Genomic DNA, 20,037 nt, shown 5'->3' on the forward strand with positions numbered 1-20,037 from the left:
TCGAAATGAGATTTTTTTGGGGCTGGAGGGTACTTGAGGGCAAGTGGTAGGGTTTTGAAAGGGCTTTTGTTTTGAAACATTTTTGGAAAACCTTTTGTTTTATAAATGGAACTTCCATTTTTAGTTTTACCCCATTTAAAAAGGTAACGACTCTTCAGCCATACAGTTAAATGTCCCTGTACAAATGGTTAGGATTGTTTGATAGGTGTAAATCTAGAGATAAGCTCCATCGACAATAGGACCCATAATTTGGATGGTCTGGATAGTTTTACTTTAGTCCCACGTGTGAGGAGGATGAGTCATGTTGATGCTGAAATATGGTCGAGCTTGTTCCGCTCCCTATGTGCCCGTTGGGTACCTGCAAATGATTGAAGACAAGAAGACACTGGGGGCGCCGGTTATGGCCTGGGGCCCTCCGATGCCTAAGTCAGGGTAGGCTCACAGTAAGCGTAGTAGAATCAGGATTTTTTTTTTTTTTCATACCTTGTTCCATGGTGGGAGGTCTAGTTATAAGACCTCTGAGTCACTTACGTGCTATGGTTGATTTGACGGAAGGAACCGTATCGTAGAATGAACCTGCTCCCGGATATTCCTTCGATCCCGTCTTGATCGGCGCAATTCTCGGCCGAGATCCCGCTGGGCAATCCTACCCACATATGACAGGGATTCCCTGGGTGGTCGGCAATCGAAGCTGACCTCTAAGGCCAGGGGTCAACGCTGACCACCCTAGCTCGACAGCTAAGGTTGACCTCTGGGGTCGGCGGTCGGGAATGATCTTCCGAGGTTGACGGCCGAGGTCAACCCTTGAGGTCAGTGAACTAGGTTGACCTCCATAGTCGTTTAGGGTTTTTTATGTTTTATTCCTGGTTGTCGAGTTAGTCCGATTTCACCTACAACAAGTCACCACTATTTTCAAATGCGTATAACTAACAGGGATTAAAAAGCAAAAGAATTGAGAAAACTATGTAGCATACATTACCTACACTACGCACCATGTCACGTGTAGTGTATGCTACTTCCCATATAGCGTATGCCATGTACATGATTTGCACTAATTAGTTGGCCTATGTAGTATTTTAGCTACGCTATGCTACGTAGCATACACTACATGCTATGCTACAATGATATTTAAAACACTATATGTGACTTCAACTTAAAGACTACACTAATTTTTTTTTTGTCACATATCTATTCAAATGTGTTTTTCTATGTGGTTTTAGACTCAAAGATTTATTTAATAACTTATTAAAAGATTTGCCTTTGAAGGCCTCATTACTAACTTGCACTTTATGGCATTTGGCTTTAAAACATAATAGCATTTATGTTTTGTTTGAAGTCCATCGAGTTGGTGCCAATACTTTTTTGGAATGATGTAGACTTTATTATGAGTGACTATGATTCATATACGCCTGTTATACAGATCCTCATTTGATAATGCCATGATATATTACTTCTCTTGTCACGTATTGTTGGAAAAATGATAATTGATATGTTTTCTATCTGATTTGTTTATATTTTATTACATATTTTTTAAGAAAATAAAAAAAATCTTATGATTTGCAATACGAATTGTGATATAATTTGATTAAACCCCTATTTACAGTTTGCGATATGATAGCAATTATGACAATATTGGTGGTGAGTGGTGACACTATTGGAATTGAGCCATTTGTTTTCGGCATTTGTCCTCATATCAAATATGTTATTTCTTTGATGCACTTGTTAATTGAAACAAACATTAAGAGGCTCTCAAACTAACGTTGGCTGGATTTAGATCCTTTTTCAAATAGATTCACTCTAGGGCAACAATGCCAAGGAACATTTCAGATTCAATATTTTATCCTACCATATGCATCCATTGTTTGTAAATTGCTTGAGTATGTAGCACTTTGCAGTTTTTCCCATTTTGTTTGCAGGACACCTGAATGGATCAAAAGGATTCTTGCTATGGTTACTAAGAGTGAGAAGAATGGCCCTGTTTTCCGCTTTTTCATGGATCTAAGTGACGCAGGTAAATTAGTGATGTCAATCACATTTCCCCTATGAAATATCCTTTGGAAGGTAAATTTTAAAATAGGGTTGGCAGTGGGTCTGGTTCAGTTCATGTTTGGGTCAGCCCAAACTTGAACTTTTACTAAATGGCCCCAAAGTTTAGGATTGAGCCTGACCCACTGTGCAAAAGAGTTTACTTTGGCTTGACCACTTGAAAACTTCTATACCTGTGGTTGATCTTGACCCAACATGCACAAATTCTTTTTGGGGTTCTTTTTGTATTTCATTCATATGCGCAACCTTTTTTTTTCTTTCATTTAAGGTTATTAAAAGAGGAACCATCACGAGTGTTCTTGGTGTCCATGGTATTTATTTTGTTTGCAAGGGTATTATTATTATTATTATTTGTTATTCTTGAGAGATAACAATAATTTCATTAAAGAACACGCTGAAAGGAGAGGAAAGAATACAACCTGGCGCACATTAGTGCCACCCAAAAAAACTAGTAGCCGAGGCTTCCTTAACAAAGACTACCCAATCCAAAATGAGGCTTTTAATATAATGATGGTGGGAAACCAAAAGGGGTAGGTGGGTTTCACACGTGTGGCATGGGAGGATGGGTTTAGGTCGGTTGGGGTTTGGATTGTGGATGGGTATGGAAAAGTTAGGTTTGGGAGTAGAAGATTTTGGATGGGAGAACTAAGAATCTGAAGAAAATACCTGGATGGGGAAGAAAAGAGAAGATGGCGTGGGGATAGATGGATACCTCGTACCTCTGTTGATGAAGATTAGCATCGCATCATTCTTCCTTCCAAATCGCATGGAAGTATCTTTAAATCGTATGAAGATGGGAAAAGAAAGAAAGAGCTTCTCTCTCTCTCTCTCTCTCTCTCTCTCTCTCTCTCTCTCTTTTAATCACGAAATTCAATGAGGGAGAGGTCACACGCCCTCCTCTTTTTATAGATCCAAGAAGTTTCAAAAATTATAAAAATCCCCATCTTGTGAGCTTTAATGAAAATAGCCCTAGTCTAAATAAAATAAACTAAAACACCCATAATGTGTCCAAATATAGAATATTCAAAAACTAAATCCTAAAATATGATAAAGTCTAAAACTGATGTGGATGATCAACGATCGATGGCCCGATCATATGATCCATGCGATCCAATAGCCTGATCGTCGCGTCCCTCCTATCTAACGGTGTGGATCACTTCACAAGGCAGCCCATCTGCATCTTCCTAGTGTGGGGTCTTCCAAATGCTCGCACATGCACATGGGGTCTTCAGCACAACCACGGCTACTCGCCTAGCCACAGGGAAATCGGCGCGGCCCGCTTCCTCCTCTGATACGTACGTAAGGGTGTACGTGACGTGATGTCCTCATCACTTTTGATCCTACAAATAACCTCCTCTACTGATGCTGTTTCATTTAAAAAACAATAAGCATTTTGAGCTCCCCAGGCAACGTAAAGAATGACCATGATAATTAGCCTCCATTGGGCTTTACCAGATTTTCCAACCCCTTCGTGCCATGCCCAAAAAAGGCCCTCCATAGAATCCGGCATAACCCAATGAGTATGAAGAAGACCTAAAAAATGCTTCCAAACCTTGCTAAAAAAAGGGCAATGGATAAAGAGATGATCGATCAATTCCACATCTTGCATGCACATCAAGCAAATATTTGACAAAATTAAGGATCTTCTTTGGACATTATCTATAGTGAGAATTCTCTTCCTTCCCACTAACCAAACAAACACCGCCACCCAGGGATGGGCACCATAGAACCAATGATGAAAAGGGTGATGGGGGCCTTGAGAGCTAGGGGACTCCCTAATCAAACGAAATAGCGAGAACACCGAAAACTTACCCGATCGATGTGCTATCTAGATTAAACAGTGTGGTTCTTGACTTGGAGGGGTTGAATTTTTGAGACATTTAAGTAACCAGATAAACTTCGTAACTTTGTCCTCCGTTATATTTCTACGCCAAGGAGACCCACCGCACAGAGAAAAGCAATTTGCAATAGATATGAGATGATAGCGGGCATGGTGAGCCAATCTGGGAAAGAGATCTAGAAGCGCACTATTACCACACCAAATATCCACCTAGAATCAAATACGTTTACCATTCCCAAGAGAGAGCGATTCTCCTTTGCACCAAATGCTCAGTTGCCCTAATCGTTTTCCAAATACTAGAAGCTTTATAGAGAGGACCTTCAAACGAACCAATTCCTGAAATGTGTGCCATATTTGTTTACAATATGTTCCCTCCAGAGCCTCCCCTCCTCAAATTCAAATCTCCAAATCCATTTGCCAAGCAAAGCTAGATTCATGCCTTCTAAGCTTTTAAGCCCCCCCACAAAAAAAAAAAAAAAAGAAAAAAAGAAAAAAGAAAGAAAAGAAAAGAAAGGTAGATAAATAAATCAATAGGCTTGCAAACCTCCTCCTAGCTAAGGAGATGGAATTTCTTCCCATCTATGGCACCTCTCCAGAAGAAATCTCTTCACAGTTTTCTAATCTTTCCACGACAGGTTTAGGATATTTGAATAGAGACATGAAGTAAACCAGCATATTCGAGAAAAATGCCTTTAAGAGAGTCAAGTGACCTCTTAAGGAAAGATATCCACACTCCCAACTTGCAAGTTTCTTCTTAATTCTCCTAATAACCTTATCCCAAAGATTCTTGACCGATTTACCAATACGCAAAGGCAAACCTAAATAAGTTGACGGAAACTCCGCCAACTTGCACACAACAGAGTCCGTGAAAATACTTAAGTCATCCCTACTGACATGAACTTCGGGCATTTCTGACTTAGCCACATTAATTTTCAAGCTTGAGACGACCTCAAAACAAACAATGGTTTTTTGAAGATTGTCCATTGATAACACATCCACATCGCAAAATAGGAGGGTACTTTCGCATACTGAAGATGAGAGAAAGAGACATTGTCATCCGCAACCTCGAACTCGCTAATCAAGCCAATTGCCTCCCCCTTACTCGACATCTTGCTTAGCGCCTCCCCAATAACAACAAATAAGTAAGGAGAGGGTCCCCCTGCCTAAGACCAGTGTTCGAAGTATCGGTATCGCTACAAGTTCCGCTGGCCAGGGATATGGAAACAATATCGATATCGCTAATAATATCGTTGATAACTGGAAATGCGGGGAAACATGGGAAAAATGGTGGAATTTTTAGCGAAACTTTAGGAGATGTTAAAATGTACATATTTCTATATTTAGAAATAAAAAATTGTAAAAAGAATGCATACATAACAAGTTTCCATTTAATGGGGCCTTAAAAGCATGTGTTGTTGTAAGAAATTAGTCCAACCAACCCATCGGACCTATTTAACCATTCAACATTCCATCCAAACATCCATCGATATTGCAAAATATCAACAACACATGATATTTCACCAAGAAATCATCAACAATTGGAAAGGAAACGGAAGATTGTGGTCTTAATATCGCTCATGTTACAATATCGATAATATCGAGATATTATCAATATTATCAATGAAAAATTGAACACTACATACAACCATGTGCCCATGAAAAAAAATTGGAATAAATTTTTTTATAATTAACAAAATTTTAATGATATCAATTTGTTGGCGATATTATTGAAATATCGTCGATACGCTTATGATACAAGCATTACCTAGAATTTACATAGTTGAAAATATTGATGATACATTGGCGATATTGATGCATTGGTAATCCAAGTGACACCTAAAATTTACATAGTTGAAAATATTGACGATTACATTAGTGATATTGATACGTTGGTGATACTTAGCAATACATTGCTAATACCTGGAATTTTTTATACTACTAGCGTTATGGGTATCACTAAGCTGGAGATAAAGATAATATCAGAGATAATTCGAACACTACCTGAGACCTTCGTACACTTTAAAGAAACCATTGGAGAACAATTAACCAAAATAGAGGAGGCGGAATGCACACAAGCCCTCATCTACCCTCCATTTCTGGCCGCACTCCAATCTATCAACAAGTAGTCAAGAAACTTCCAGTCGACGTGATCGTATGCCTTTTCTATGTTGAACTTGCACACAATTCCACTTTTCCCCACCCTATACTTGGAGTGCTATCCAAAATCTGCCTTCCCACAACAAAAGCTCCCTGATTTTCAGATATAACCTTGGAAAGAATTTCTTTAAATCTTGAAGCCAACACCTTGGCCAAAATCTTATAAGGCCCCACTACACGACTGATTGGCTTGAAATCTTTTAATTGCCCGGCCCACTCCACTTTAGAATAAGAGCAATGAAGGTAGCCCCTTATTTAGTTGAAAGGCGGCCATGATTATAAAATTCTGATATGAAGTCCATAACATCCTTTTTAATCACATGCTAGAATTTTTGAAGAAAGTGCATTTGAAATCCGTCAGGACCTAGGGCCTTATCTCCACACATCAAATCTAAAGCTGACTTAACTTCTTCTGATATTGACGCTTCAGGGAATGTGGTATCTTCACTTGACATTTGACAATTTCTGAAACTCTAAATTATCCAAGCACGGTCTCTCTCACTATGGCATCACAAATTTGACTCTTATCCGACGTCCACAAACCATTCACAACCAAATTAGAGATTCTATTGCCATGTGCTTATGCACTGGCAATGCTATGAAAGAATCGAGTGTTTTTGTCCCCCTCTTTGATCCAAACTGCTCTAGATCTTTGCCGCTATCTCTTCTTTTGCCCAGTTTGCATATCACAGAGATAGCGCTGCCCATTTATCTCCGTCAGTTGGGGATAAGCAACCACCCTCCGCTAAAATGTCTAACTCGTGGATTTCTTTCAACAAACTATCGAAATCTGCCTCCCGATCCCCAAGTACATCTTTTTTCCAAACACTAATCTTGTCTTTCAGTAACTTCAGCCTCCTACAAATTCTAAAATTGGCATACCCATCAATAGAAAGTGAATTCTACCAATCAACAATTAACCGCTAAAAACATTCAATTTGAAGCCAAGCGGCCTCGAATTTGAAAGGTCTGGGGCCCCAATTAACTGCGATCACATCAAGAACGATAGGATGATGATCAAACAATCCTAGGCGGACAACACTGAGTTACCAGCGGAAACTTTTTGATCCACTATGCAGACACCAAAAATCTGTCCAAATGTGATAAGGTGGCATTAGCTTGGCCATTAGACCATGTAAATTTCGCTCCATCCATGGGAAGATCCACCGTATCATGAGCCTTAACCCAATCTGCAAAATTTGACATACTTTGAGTTATATGGCTCCCTGAAGATTTCATGTGACTGAATCTAACCACATTAAAGTTGCCCCCAACACACCAAGGTTCGGCCCAAATTTGTCTAACACTGTCCAGCTCAATCCAGAAGTAATCTCGCACGCTATAGGAACAAGGCCCGTAAACTGCAGTGAAGACCCACTAGAACCCTGACAAAATCTCCTGTAATAGAACAGAGAGAAAAAAAATTGCCAGAAAAAGAATCGACCATCTTCCAAAGTTTAGCATTCCAAGCCACAATAATTTGCCCCGCGGCACCAATGGCATCCACGGCGACCCACCCTTTACTCTTGGTCTCCCAGGTAGAGTGTCTCAAACCTCTATCCACTGTCTGAAGGTTGGACTCGTGCAGAGCAATTATATCCGCCTTCAATTTTTTTACACGCTTTCCTAACTTGGGCTCTCTTAACTTTGTAGCGCAACCCTCTTACATTCCAAGACAGATTAATCATTGAAAACCTGCTTTACTTGATCTAACCCTCTTACCTCCACTTGCTTTCCTTGCCGATTCATAGTTAATGGAGTGCTCAAGACTACGAACTTCCCTCCAACCCTTTGGAGACTTCTTCGGCTTCACTGCTTGAACCTCTCTAGCATTGAACTCCTCTGCCCTTTACTAAATGGAAAAATTCATACACATCCTCATCTCGAACCCCATACAACATTCTCACCATAACTCTGACCTGAACTAGCACATCGTTAGCCTCGGGGAACGGCTCCGCAGATATGGAATTTGGCTCCCTTACATCATGTCCAACCTCCACATTCTTATTGGATCCTCTTGGACAAGTCGAGACAACCTCCTTACCCATTTTTTCTGCCCAGGAGTGACCACCAAGGTCTCCTCCAAATCCCCCTTAGGATTTGCATTGACCAGCACCGGCTCCCCTTCCTTTGTTTCTTTTGTCAGCAGGTCTTTAGCTACACCATCTTCTGCCTTTCATGATGGCACCACCCATTGATCACCTGGAGGAACACTCTCCAGAAAAATCATGTTGGCTTTGGTCCTTTAGCCTCGACTCAAAGGAGGCTTCCGCTAAAGATAGTGAGTCGTCTTCCTATTGATCTTCTCTGATGTCCTCCTGGAGCGTATCTATTGGCTCCTCTGCGAGAGCGATGCTCTTTAGGGGGCTGGGATTAGAGTGCCTTCGAAGAATATAAGTGGGTTGAGATTCCCACATTGAATACTTAAGCACACGAGCCGGAGCAGGGTCTTGGAAAATATGTGACGGAGGTAGCATAGGATAAGCACATGTTAGAGAAACGACAATTATAATCGATCCAATCCTCGCACATGTCTCGATATCTAGTTTTTCATCACATGACCTCTGAAATTCAGACGGCCACGTGTCTGCCCAAGCAACCACTCTTTCATTTGATTTGAAATTGATTTTCGAAAAAGCAACCTCGAAGGTTGCTCCGGCCTCTCCTCTTGACGCATGTCCTGGACCTAGTCTGGATCCTCTATGAAGCTGCTAGCTCCCCTTTCCAACCTTGCTTCAGTGCTTGAGCCTCCACCCGACATCAGGTTCAGGAGATGAATGACAGCCCCCGGTGCTCCCATTGCGCACTGAAAATTGTGTATTGCAACAAGAGGCCTTCTCCCTTCATCAACCCCATCTCCACCGATCCCCACTTCACACGCACTCTGTCCTGCATCTGGTGCACCTACAGAGCATGGAGCTGGTGGACTGTCACCTGTCTCAGTTCTTCTGCCATTGTTGCTGATCGGTGCAGAGGCCTCTTGCCGCCTCCATATATCACCCCAATGGAGCAGAACACCCCATTTATCCTCCCTTTGCACCCTCAACACTAGGCACTCCTCTCCCATGATTGCTGAACTCGCAGTGGGATCCTCCAGAGAATTTTTCCTCTTAATGCAAACCCTCGCCACCCCTAACTCATAACCTTCATCTGTTGCTTGGTTGATAGCCACTACCTCCCCAAGACAGGATCTAACCGCCATAAAGAATTTTTGAGCCCATAGTTCTAAAGGGATCCCTCATATTAGATGCCAAGATGCACAACTACCAGAGAAAGAAAATTCCTCCCACTAATCGGCCCATCTCTATGCATGACTCCAGCAGACATCAAATGATCTAGGTTCCTCTCTGGACACACCCAAATCCAAACCTCAATATCGCATATGGGTGTGATCGAATAATCATCCCTAATCCACCCACAACATTCTTCAATCCGGGTTCTGACCTGAGGTAGAGAGGCGTCAGAAGTAGTCTCGGCATCTACAGATCATTGCAGCAATTCCCACGCCTTGTCTAACACCTCCGAGCTTACACTCACCTGCATGTTGTCGCCGAAGCCTGCTATCGGTATCCACTCCCATTCATCTAATCGCAACTCCTCCTGCGAAATAGCTGGAGCCTATCCAGCCACCACATGTTTGAAGGATGCAGATACTCCCTGTGCTATATTTCTATCCCCTTCTCGGCTTGGCTATCCCTCTCTCTTGATTCACCTTCTCAGTAGCAGGTTCCACCATATTCATCCCCGACTTAGCCTGACCATCCTTGTTCTTGAGCTCAGGAACGAATCTTGCCCTTTGCGCTAGAAGCTTTCTACTGCGAAAGCTTTCGCCATGAAGGAGCTTCACTGCCTGGGCTAGTTCTTCCCTCGAGCCCATACAAACGAACACAAAACCCCAATACAGTGCTGTGAGACGATCACAGGGGATAACAACCTCCATAACTGCTCCCGACTTGCTTTCAAGGGCATTATTGAAAATTTTCTTGCAAAGTGGCTTATATCTTCGTAGGTTTCATTTGCTCTCCGCGGTTTGACGTATATGTGTTTCATGTATATGCAGGTGGTCAGGCTAGGTCAGGTTGAAGTCAGCCCTGACCAAGTTATGAATTTTTAGGCTCAAACCTGGCCTTCTGCTTACTAGGTCCACTCCGTACCTGGCCCAATAATGTGTTTGGTAGTTGACTCATGAGCTGACCCAACCATCGCCACTCCTACTTTTGAGTACTTGCTACCGTAGTTGATCTGTTTTTCAGCAATGCAGTAATGGTTTGCAGCATCGTATCAGTGCAAAAGGAAAATACAAAATTCTAGATATGGCATTGTAAGTATGTTAAACATAAAGTTATTCATATTTCCAACAAGGATCTCCCAACAAGTCAACTTCTATTAGACAAGGGATTACCATAAATTTAGAGAAATGATGCAGGGCTGAAATCATTAACCACATGCGATCAGGTGTTTAGCCATTTATTTGCGACTATTAGTATTTTTAAATTGTTAATTTAAAGATTTTAGTCAACTAACTAATATGTGGAGGTCTCTTATTAAATTAGCATTTAGTGAGCATTTATTCAATGATATGTCAATGATGTAAAGGGGATGAGTCAACTAGTTCAGTTTCTCAAGTTAATTAGAGGACAAAGCAAGTTGTGTAGGTCTTGAATGAGATTAAGGAATTTTTTACGTTCAATATTAGAAGCAACCAGGGCTAGGGTTAGAAGTTGCTTGGGTGCTAGATCTAGGGTTTTTACAAGATTTCCCCTTTAAAATTAATGTTTTGAAGATTATCTTAAACAAAAGGGTGATGATTGATGACATGAGCAGTGCTTTTGAGTAGTAACCTTGTTTTCTTCATTGTGAGTTGAAAATCTCTCTTCATTCAATCTTGATCTTGGTAAGTGAATTCCAGTTGATTTATTTCCTGTTCCTTCTGATTGCATATTCAGGTGGATTATTTCTTGTAGATTGTGTTAATGTTGTGTGCCCTAAAAGGACAATGTTGATCTTGACATTGATCATGATGGCCATTGGTCTTGTGTGAACATGTTTTTAGTGTCCTAATTAATATGTGGGTTTACCTTTAACTCTTTATTTATTCACGGATTAAAGGAAAGGGCTTCTTTCATTGTCCTAGGGAACTTGAGTTTGGGTACAACTGTCACTAGTTAAGGGAGAGTTGTGTTCCATGACCACTTGGCATTATGTTATTATTCCATTATGTCCAATCATGTCCTATCCGGATCGACTTGTTTATGTAGTGACTTTGACTAATCCTTAGACTTGAGGACACATATGGAGAGTTCAAGTTCCTAGTGTCATGTGCTCTAGGGTTTAGGAGAATGATCAACATTAGTAGGAGGGGGGTCACTGGAAGTAGAAGGATCAACATCAATGAGAGACTTTCCATGTGGTGAATAAATGGGAATTTCTTTAAAGAAAGTGACATTCATAGAGACAAAAGTACTTCCCTAGGACAGTAGAGGAGAAGCATTTGCAAGCTTTCTTATTACAAGAGTAGCCGAGGAAGATACATTTGATGACCTTGGATCCAATTTATCATGATGAATGTTGGGAACATGAACAAAGCACACATTCAAACACATGAAGTGAGATAGGAAAGACACATATATTTTTTTAAATGCTTATAGAACTTGGATGGGTGCTTTCCCACCAAAAATCTTAGTGGGCATCCGATTAATTAGGTTCACAACACTTAAGACAGAATCATCCCACAGATTCTTAGGAACATTCTTTTCAAGAAGGCCATGTGCAACTTCAAGAAGATTCCTATTCTTTCGTTCAACCAATCCATTTTATTTGGGGGTGTAAGGACAAGTGGTCTGAGATTTAATTCCATATGTTCAAGCAAAGAACTCTCGAAGGTTGAGGGGATGTATTTGCCACCATTATAAAAATGCAAAGTTTTTTATTGGCCTTGAACTAATTGGTTTATGGTTAGAATCTTTAGATGGAGCCATGTTTTTCCAATGTTTCCCCGAGTCAACGATACATGCTTTTAGGCCCCCATTAGAGGGAAAATGATTGTCTGATTCCTAAATATGCAAATATCCATTGTTTTTGCTATTATTTGATTCTAAAGTATGCAAATGTGTATTTTAGCATCTCCTTAAGTAACATTAAAAAATTCCACCATTTTCCCTATGTTTTCTCAATGTTTCCTTGAGTTAGTGTTACATGCTTCTATGCCCCCATTAAAGGAAAGCTTATTATGAATGCGTCTGTTTTGCAATTATTTGATTCATAAATATACAAATGTGTATTTTAGCATCTCTCGAAATTCCACCATTTCCCCCATGTTTCCCCAATGTTTCCCTCGGTCAGCGATACATTTTTCGGTTTTGGTGATATCTATACATGTATCCGTCTCCCTAGCCAGCAATACATGTAATGATCTATGAGCACGAATGGTATTAATGTGATTTTAGTATGCAATTGGTTAAAAACCATTTTCAACAAATGAAGATGCAATTGTTACTACTTTTCTCATTGGTGACTTGTCTTTGTTGAAGACTCAGTTAACACTCTTTGTTAAAGATTCATTGCTAATACAAAATGCTAGTTCTGACTTCTATGGGTGCTTTTGGCTGTTGGATTGAATATAATTTATGAAATGAAATGAAGACTGCATTCTGACCTGTTGCTTTCTGCTAGTGGCTTATGTTAAACGGCTGAATATTCCAACTGGTATGGTGGGTGCTTGTCGCCTTGACGTAGCATATGAACATTTCAAGGTATGTCTCTGCTGTATTTGGATTGGCATTTATGATCTTATGGTTTACTGTGCCCATTTGTTTGAAGGCGCTCTGGTCACCTGATTTTATTTCCAGCACAATCAAAAGATTTCCTTTTCTGCACGTTGGTCAGAACCCATTCTTTGAGTTTCATGATGTCTTATGCACCATGTTGACATAGTAGGCTGCATTTCAGGTCAGCCTTTAAGTAGAATAGAAAACTTGTGGTACTATTTTTCCCAAAAGAGGCTGTTCTTTACATATATTTCTGTTTGCATTTTCTGTACACTATTATCTCGTATTATAATCCTTTGTATATTTTATCTTTCCACCACTCTACTTCATTTATAGTTCATGGGAAGCAAAGCATACAACTTGGATAACTCCAGATAGAGAATATGGATCTGTTGTTTTATTTTGTTTTATTTTTTATTTTTTTCTTTTTCTTTTTCTTTTTCTCCTGAACTCTGGATAGTGTGTACTTCATGCTTAATATTTTGATGTATTCATTAGAAAGTTCCTTTTATGTAAAAATCAATTCATTAGAATGCTTTCTGCAAGTGTTATATGTGATGGGGAGGTTGAGCCATAGTTTTTTTTTTTTTTGGAAATGCAACAATACTTTTATTAAAAAGAAATCACCAACGGTGCCAATTAGAACAACAAACCAGCCAATTCTAGCCAATCACGAAGGTTAGAGGCGAGAAAACAATTGACCCACTCTAGAACATCAAACATAGCCCTCTTAAGGACATCTGCCGTCAACCCCTGGGAATCCCAAAAAATTCAGTTTCTTGTCTCCCTCTAGGATCAGCCTCCACACCACCCTCTTTGTATCCTCACTTTCCCCTTCTTGATGCCATGCTAGGAAGAGAGTGCCAATAGACTCTTGAATCACCCAACATGTGTTGAGAATTGCGAAGAAGCTATACCAAACCATGCGCATGAACTCACAATGGATGAAATAGTCATTCACCGACTCCATGACCCTCATACACATTATCGAGCAGTTCAGGATTACCATCACTCTCTGCTGCAGATTATCTATGGTGAGCACCTGCCTAGAAGCCAGGGGAAAGCTACCACCTTGGGAGGAGCCCCATAGTACCAAATAAAAGACGTGGCATCGCATCCTTTTGCTATCGTGCTCGAAGACAGCTCATTATTAAATGACCAAACTGAAAAATGGCCGAATTTGTCTTTGGCCCACACCATGGAAACCTTCACACCCACCGCTGGCCTTGAAAACTGGATCCTTGATAAAAGTTGAGCGAGCTCTTCTCTTTCTTCATCCAATAAATTCCTCCTACATAGAGGGAGCCACACCCCAGAATTATAGGCGAAGCTATGATTAATAGTGATGTTCCTATTTGGGGCAAGTCTCGCAAGTCTTGGGAACTCCTGAAGAAGCCTCTCCTCAATCCAAGGATCCATCCAAAACCAAATCTTCTTCTCATTGCAAAAAACAAAGATCACCTGTTGCATTTGTTCTTCATCCCACACACTGCTTTTCACATCCCTAAAGCCAAACACCCCCACCCCTCGCGCATTGGTTCAAAATGGTTATGTAACAGTCATTGTTACACCTTACAGGGTCGTATCAACTATTATGGAAATTGACCCATAACGGCCTCCTGTTGCGGTCCATTACAAGGCTGAAATAGTTTTTATTTTTGGAAAAAAATCCATAATGGCCATTATAGGGACTGTAATGGCTGTCACAGCCTGTATAATAACACTAACAACGGGGCTGTTATGACCACTGTTACCATTATGGAATACCTTGGCCTGTGTACTTCTTCCCACCTTAATAGATGTACCTTCTGCCTCGATTAGACTCCTTGGCACAAGAAGTTGCACCTCAATTTTTCCAATCTATCTAGGACCCCGCCAAGCATTTGGAAAGGGATAAAAAATATATCGAGAGATTCGACAAGGACGCCTTTATCAAAGTAAGCCTCCCACCCAAAGAAAGGTACCGACCTTTCCATTTGGATAATTTCCACTTTACCTTCTCTATCACCTTATCCCATAAATGTTTTACGGGGCTTGCAATGCACAAGGGGAGCCCAAGATACGAAGATGGAAGAGAGCCTACATGACAGCCAAAGACCCTGGCTAGTCTTCCCACCTCCTCACGAGAAGTGCACATACCTAGTAAGTCACTCTTCAAAATGTTAACTGTTATACCAAAGATAGCCTTGAAGCACCTTTACAAATTTCTGAAGATTGTCTACCATCAACTCGTCCACATCACAAAAGATAAGTGCGTTGTTAGTGAATTGCAGATGAGAGATTTGAAATTCGGCGTTTTCCACCCCGAAACCACTAACCAACCCAACTAACTGACCTCTTTCCAATATCCTTCTCAATGCGTCCACAACTACCACAAATAGGAATAGGGGCAAATGGGTTGTCTTGCCTCAAACCGCTCCACGGCTAGAAGAAGCCTTTAAGAGAGCCATTTGTGAGAATAGAGAAGCGTGCAAATCAAATGCACTCTTGAATCCAATGCCTACACTTTGGTCCATAGCGTAACCTCCCCAACATATAATCTAGGGAGTCCAAACGTGATTGTAAGCATTTTCAATGTCCAATTTACAAATAATTCCTTTCTTCTTAGCCCTATGTCGAGAGTCCACACGCTTAAGCAATTAAAGAACCATTTAGTATGTTTCTCCCCACTACGAAAACCCCTTGAGATTTAGAGATAGTCTTGTTGAGCACCACCCAAAATCAAAAAGTCAGAATCTTTGCAAGAATTTTATGAGGCCCCCTAATGAGGCCCCTTTGACTTTGGGATGATGGCTATGAACTACACCCCCATATCTGACTAAATCTTGCCTCGCTTCCAAAACTTGTTCAAAAATTTATAAAGAGAGCCAAAGGGAAATCATCCAGTCCTGCATGCTGGCAATACCATGGAAAGACTAGGTACTTTTATCCCCATCTTTCATCCACATCGTGCGAGAGCGTTACTTCCGCTTCATCTCTTCTTTCTTCAGACCTTTGCCATATTCAAAGGTAAAAGTGGCGTGCCTAGCCTTGTCCTTTGACATCTTGCCACCAACCTTAATATTGATGGCTTGAATTTCTAGGAGGAGACTTTCCTGCTTTACTTCCTGCTCCTTCCAAACCTCCTTTTTCCACTTTATGATCTTCCCAAGGTGTGTCATAACAATTGTTACATAACAGTAATGGTGCTAGCCATTATATGTTACAGGATCGTAACGGCCAACTATTTTGGAAAAAGGAAGACCCATATTGGCCTTGTAACGGTCTGTTACGGGGATTTTACAATTTTTTAAAGAGGTCACAGTGGCCATTACGAGGACTATAGACCTTAATAGCACACCTTGAATCTTCCTCTTCAGAAGCTTAATTTTTTAAAAAGAACACACCATACATAGCCTTTAACCTCGAGTGATTGCCACCACTCATTTACTAAATCTGTAAAACCCTCCACTTGGAGCAACATCAATTTGAACCTAAACTGCTTTGGGCCCCAATCATCCTCGAGGATTTCCAGCAGAATTGGGCAATGAACAAGATACCGTCCTTGGGAGACTGTGCTGCCGCATAAGCAGAAATTGATCCACCTAATTTCTCAAAAGAAGAAACCGGTCCAACTTTATTTAACACATCTAGCCACTCCTGCGCGTTCAACCAGGTGAACTTCACATCCCCCATGGAGAGGTCCATCAATTGATTTTTGTCAACCCAATTTGAGAAGTTGCGCATACTGTGTGTCAGTGTTTTAAATATCAACGATATTGGCCAATATATCCCATGATATATCTTGTATCCCACCTGTGCGATACGAAACTTGCATGTAGTGCGATATATCTCACATGTTCGATTCGGTGAGCATTTTCGATTTTCGATCCTTTTTTTTTTTCTTCAGTAAATCATGTTAAATTAGCATCAAATTGTTACAAATACATGGATTGGGAGCTTCAATTGGGCTGAGTTGTGGAAAGTTGAAAATATCAAAATTTCCCACTTGGTCGCAAATCGGTTGCAATCCTTATGTCCAAACATAAAATCAAACATGCATGTAACCTAATCTAGTGATTCTTCTTTTGCTTTTGAATATATTGGTTGTGTTTTCCATGCGTCTTCTTATATTTATAAATTATATGAATGAACTTTGAATATACTTGCATTAATTCAGTTAAACAACGCATAAATTAGGACCCCATACAAGGAAAACCTATTATGTGCACATATTTTTGGTAATGTTTTGATTTATAAGTGTGTTGATGTGTTTTTTTAACAGTCACTGAAGTTTCATTGAAAAAATCAACCAATTTCCCCATGTTTCCAACAACAATGATACATTACGTGATACAACCGATATATCCCATGCGATAACCGATATGTATTTGTATCCCAAAGGTGTGATACATAACGCGATACTGATATTTCAAAAAAATACGGATATTTGACAACTTCTCGAATGTGAACTTGACCACGTTCAAGTCCACTCCCACGCACCATGGAGGCTGCCATCTACAACCTATTGAGTACAACTCCTAGAAATTTGACCTCATAATTGCGTTTGGCCGGTAGACCGTCGAGAAAACCCATCAATCTCCAAGCGATGCCCCTTTGAACAGAATGGAAACTGAAATTTTGCCACACTAGTGATCCACCTTCGACCACATATTGGAGTTCCAGATAACCAAAATAACCTCGGCTGCGCCAGAAGCGTCCATGAAACCCACTCCTTTCAAGGCCCGTTGTAGATTTTTAATCTCCTTGTCTAACACCCCATTATCATGCTTAGAAAAGGGTTCATTTAGGAGAGTTTTGAGCAATGTGTCGTGCTAACCCTCCTCCCGCTAAAGAAACATCGCACTTGGCTCATGTGTGTGGACAGTCGGGCCATTAACAAGATGACGGTCAAGTATCAATTTCCTATACCACATCTTGACAACATGTTGGATATGATGGCCAGTGCCACGACCTTTTCCAAGATTGACCTCAAAAGTGGGTATCATCAAATACGTATTTGCCCAGTAGATGAATGAAAGACAGCCTTCAAGACGAATGAGAAACTATACGAGTGGTTAGCCATGCCTTCTAGGTTGACCAACGCTCCAAGTATGTTCACGAAAGTGATGACCCAGGTGTTGAGATCCTTTATGGATAAGTTCCCGGTGGTATATTTAGACAACATTCTCATTTATAGTACCTCCCACGAACAACACCTCTACCATTTGAGGCAAGTTTGCAGGGTCCTCAAGACACAGAAGTTATATGCCAACCTAAAGAAATGTTCTTTCATGTTTGACAAAGTTATCTTCTTAGGGTTCATTGTTTCATTTGAGAGCAAGTCTACAGATCTCGAGAAAGTCAAAGCCATAGTAAGTTGGCCCGAACCTCAGAACATTCATGAGGTGCGTAGCTCCATGGTTTAGTTACCTTTTATAATTTGTTCATTTGAAGCTTTAGTTCCATTATGGCTCCCATCACGGATTGCATTGAGAAGGGAGAGTTCAAATGGACTAATGAGGCCTCCAAAGCATTCAAAGAAATTAAGGGCAAGATGATTGAGGCTCTTGTCATGTGCCTTCCTGGATTTTCTAAAGTCTTTGAGGTTGCGTGGGATGCATCTGGAGTAGGGATAGGTGGAGTGCTTAGCCAGGAAGGGCACCTTGTTGTGTATTTTAGTGAGAAGTTGAATGAGGTGAAGCAACGATACTCTACCTATGACAAAGAATTTTACGCGATAGTCCAATTGTTGCGACATTGGTAACATTACATACTACCGCAAGGGTTCATTTCGTTTTCCGACCATGAGGCCTTACAATATCTCAACTCTCAGAAGAAATTAAACTCAAGGCATGCCAAGTGGGTTGAATTTCTCCAAGAGTATACCTTTGTTTTAAAACACAATGCTGGGGTTGAGAATAAATTTGTCGATGCCCTTAGTCATAGAGTGGCGTTACTCTAATCTATGAGTGTGGAAGTCACTAGGTTTGGACAATTGAAAGGAGAGTATTATGCGTGCCTAGATTTTGGGAAAGTGTACACGTCACTTTTGGATGACTAGTCGAGGAGTGATAGTGGGTTTTTGTCTTGATTGATGAGTTTTTATTTAAAGGCGACAAACTCTGCATTCCCCACACCTCCCTTTAGGATTCCCTGGTTTGCGAACTTCATGCCGGACGAGTGGTCGGTCATTTCGGTAGAGGAAATACTACTTTGCCCTTGTCAAGGATAGGTTTTATTGGCCCAACCTCAAGCGAGACGTGGCCAAAATCATTGGGCAATGTAGGACGTATCAACCCTAAAGCAGAAAAGGCAGAACACTGGATTATATACGCTTTTGCCAGTGCCACACACTCCGTGGCAATATATTAGTATGGATTTCGTGCTTGGGCTATCCAGGCCATCATAAAGCACGATTCCATCTTTGTGGTGGTTGACCGTTTTTCGAAAACGGCCAATTTTCTCTCATGTTCCAAAACGTTTGATTTCTCCAACATTTCGAAGCTTTTCTTTGGAGAGATGGTCTGCTTGCATGGCTTGCCAAAGACCATTGTGTCTGATAGAAATGTGAGATTCATGGGTCCACAGATACATTTGCATGACACATTCATGATTTGCATTTTGAAATCAAGAAACGCACTAATGTGAGCAATGAAAAGTATAAAATATTTGTTGACTCTCATCGCGAGTTAAAAGAATCTTAAGTATGAGATTATGTGATGGTTCGGATAAGGCCAGAACGGTATCCACAAGGGGCTGTAAAAAAATTACAAGCATGTAGTGTAGGACCTTATAAGATATTGGAAGCATTAGGCTCCAATGCATATGTTGTAGATCTTTCACTTGATATGGGAATTATGATAGGGACATCACGCGCACATGCACACCGCCCTACGCACGTACGCAAGGAGGAGGACCCCGTCGTCGATCTGGATTGATGACAACGTCCAGGGAGGACCTCCTAGTTAGAGGACTGCGTTTTGGTTCATTGGAGTGGATCCGATAGTCGTGTGAATCCCACCATGGGTTCTCATGATCGTCGCCTACTATTCTAATTAATGTAGTACTTTGGGTTTTGCTTATTATTGTTATTAGGAATATCATGGACGGTTTAGATTGCTTTAATTAGTTGTTATTTTTTATTACTTCGTCTCCAAGTAATAGGTTGCGCACATGACGCGAGTTTTGGGGTATAGGGTTTTATTATAAATAGGCACCCCTTGTAGTCTTTTTTTCTCAATGAAG

At 40.7% G+C, this 20,037-nt stretch overlaps 1 protein-coding gene across 2 annotated transcripts in view; it reads left to right on the forward strand.

Annotated features, from left to right (window-relative positions):
- Positions 1 to 20,037, forward strand: part of LOC131245022 (uncharacterized) — a 53,324-nt gene that overhangs the window by 19,041 nt on the left and 14,246 nt on the right. For both annotated transcript variants that reach the window (XM_058244178.1, XM_058244177.1), the window contains exons 2-3: positions 1,917 to 2,011; positions 12,716 to 12,795. In XM_058244178.1, the coding sequence (XP_058100161.1) occupies positions 1,917 to 2,011; positions 12,716 to 12,795 (175 nt within the window). The remainder of the gene's footprint in view (positions 1 to 1,916; positions 2,012 to 12,715; positions 12,796 to 20,037) is intronic.

Source organism: Magnolia sinica, chromosome 5 (genome assembly GCF_029962835.1).
Source record: "Magnolia sinica isolate HGM2019 chromosome 5, MsV1, whole genome shotgun sequence".
Taxonomy (NCBI): domain Eukaryota; kingdom Viridiplantae; phylum Streptophyta; class Magnoliopsida; order Magnoliales; family Magnoliaceae; genus Magnolia; species Magnolia sinica.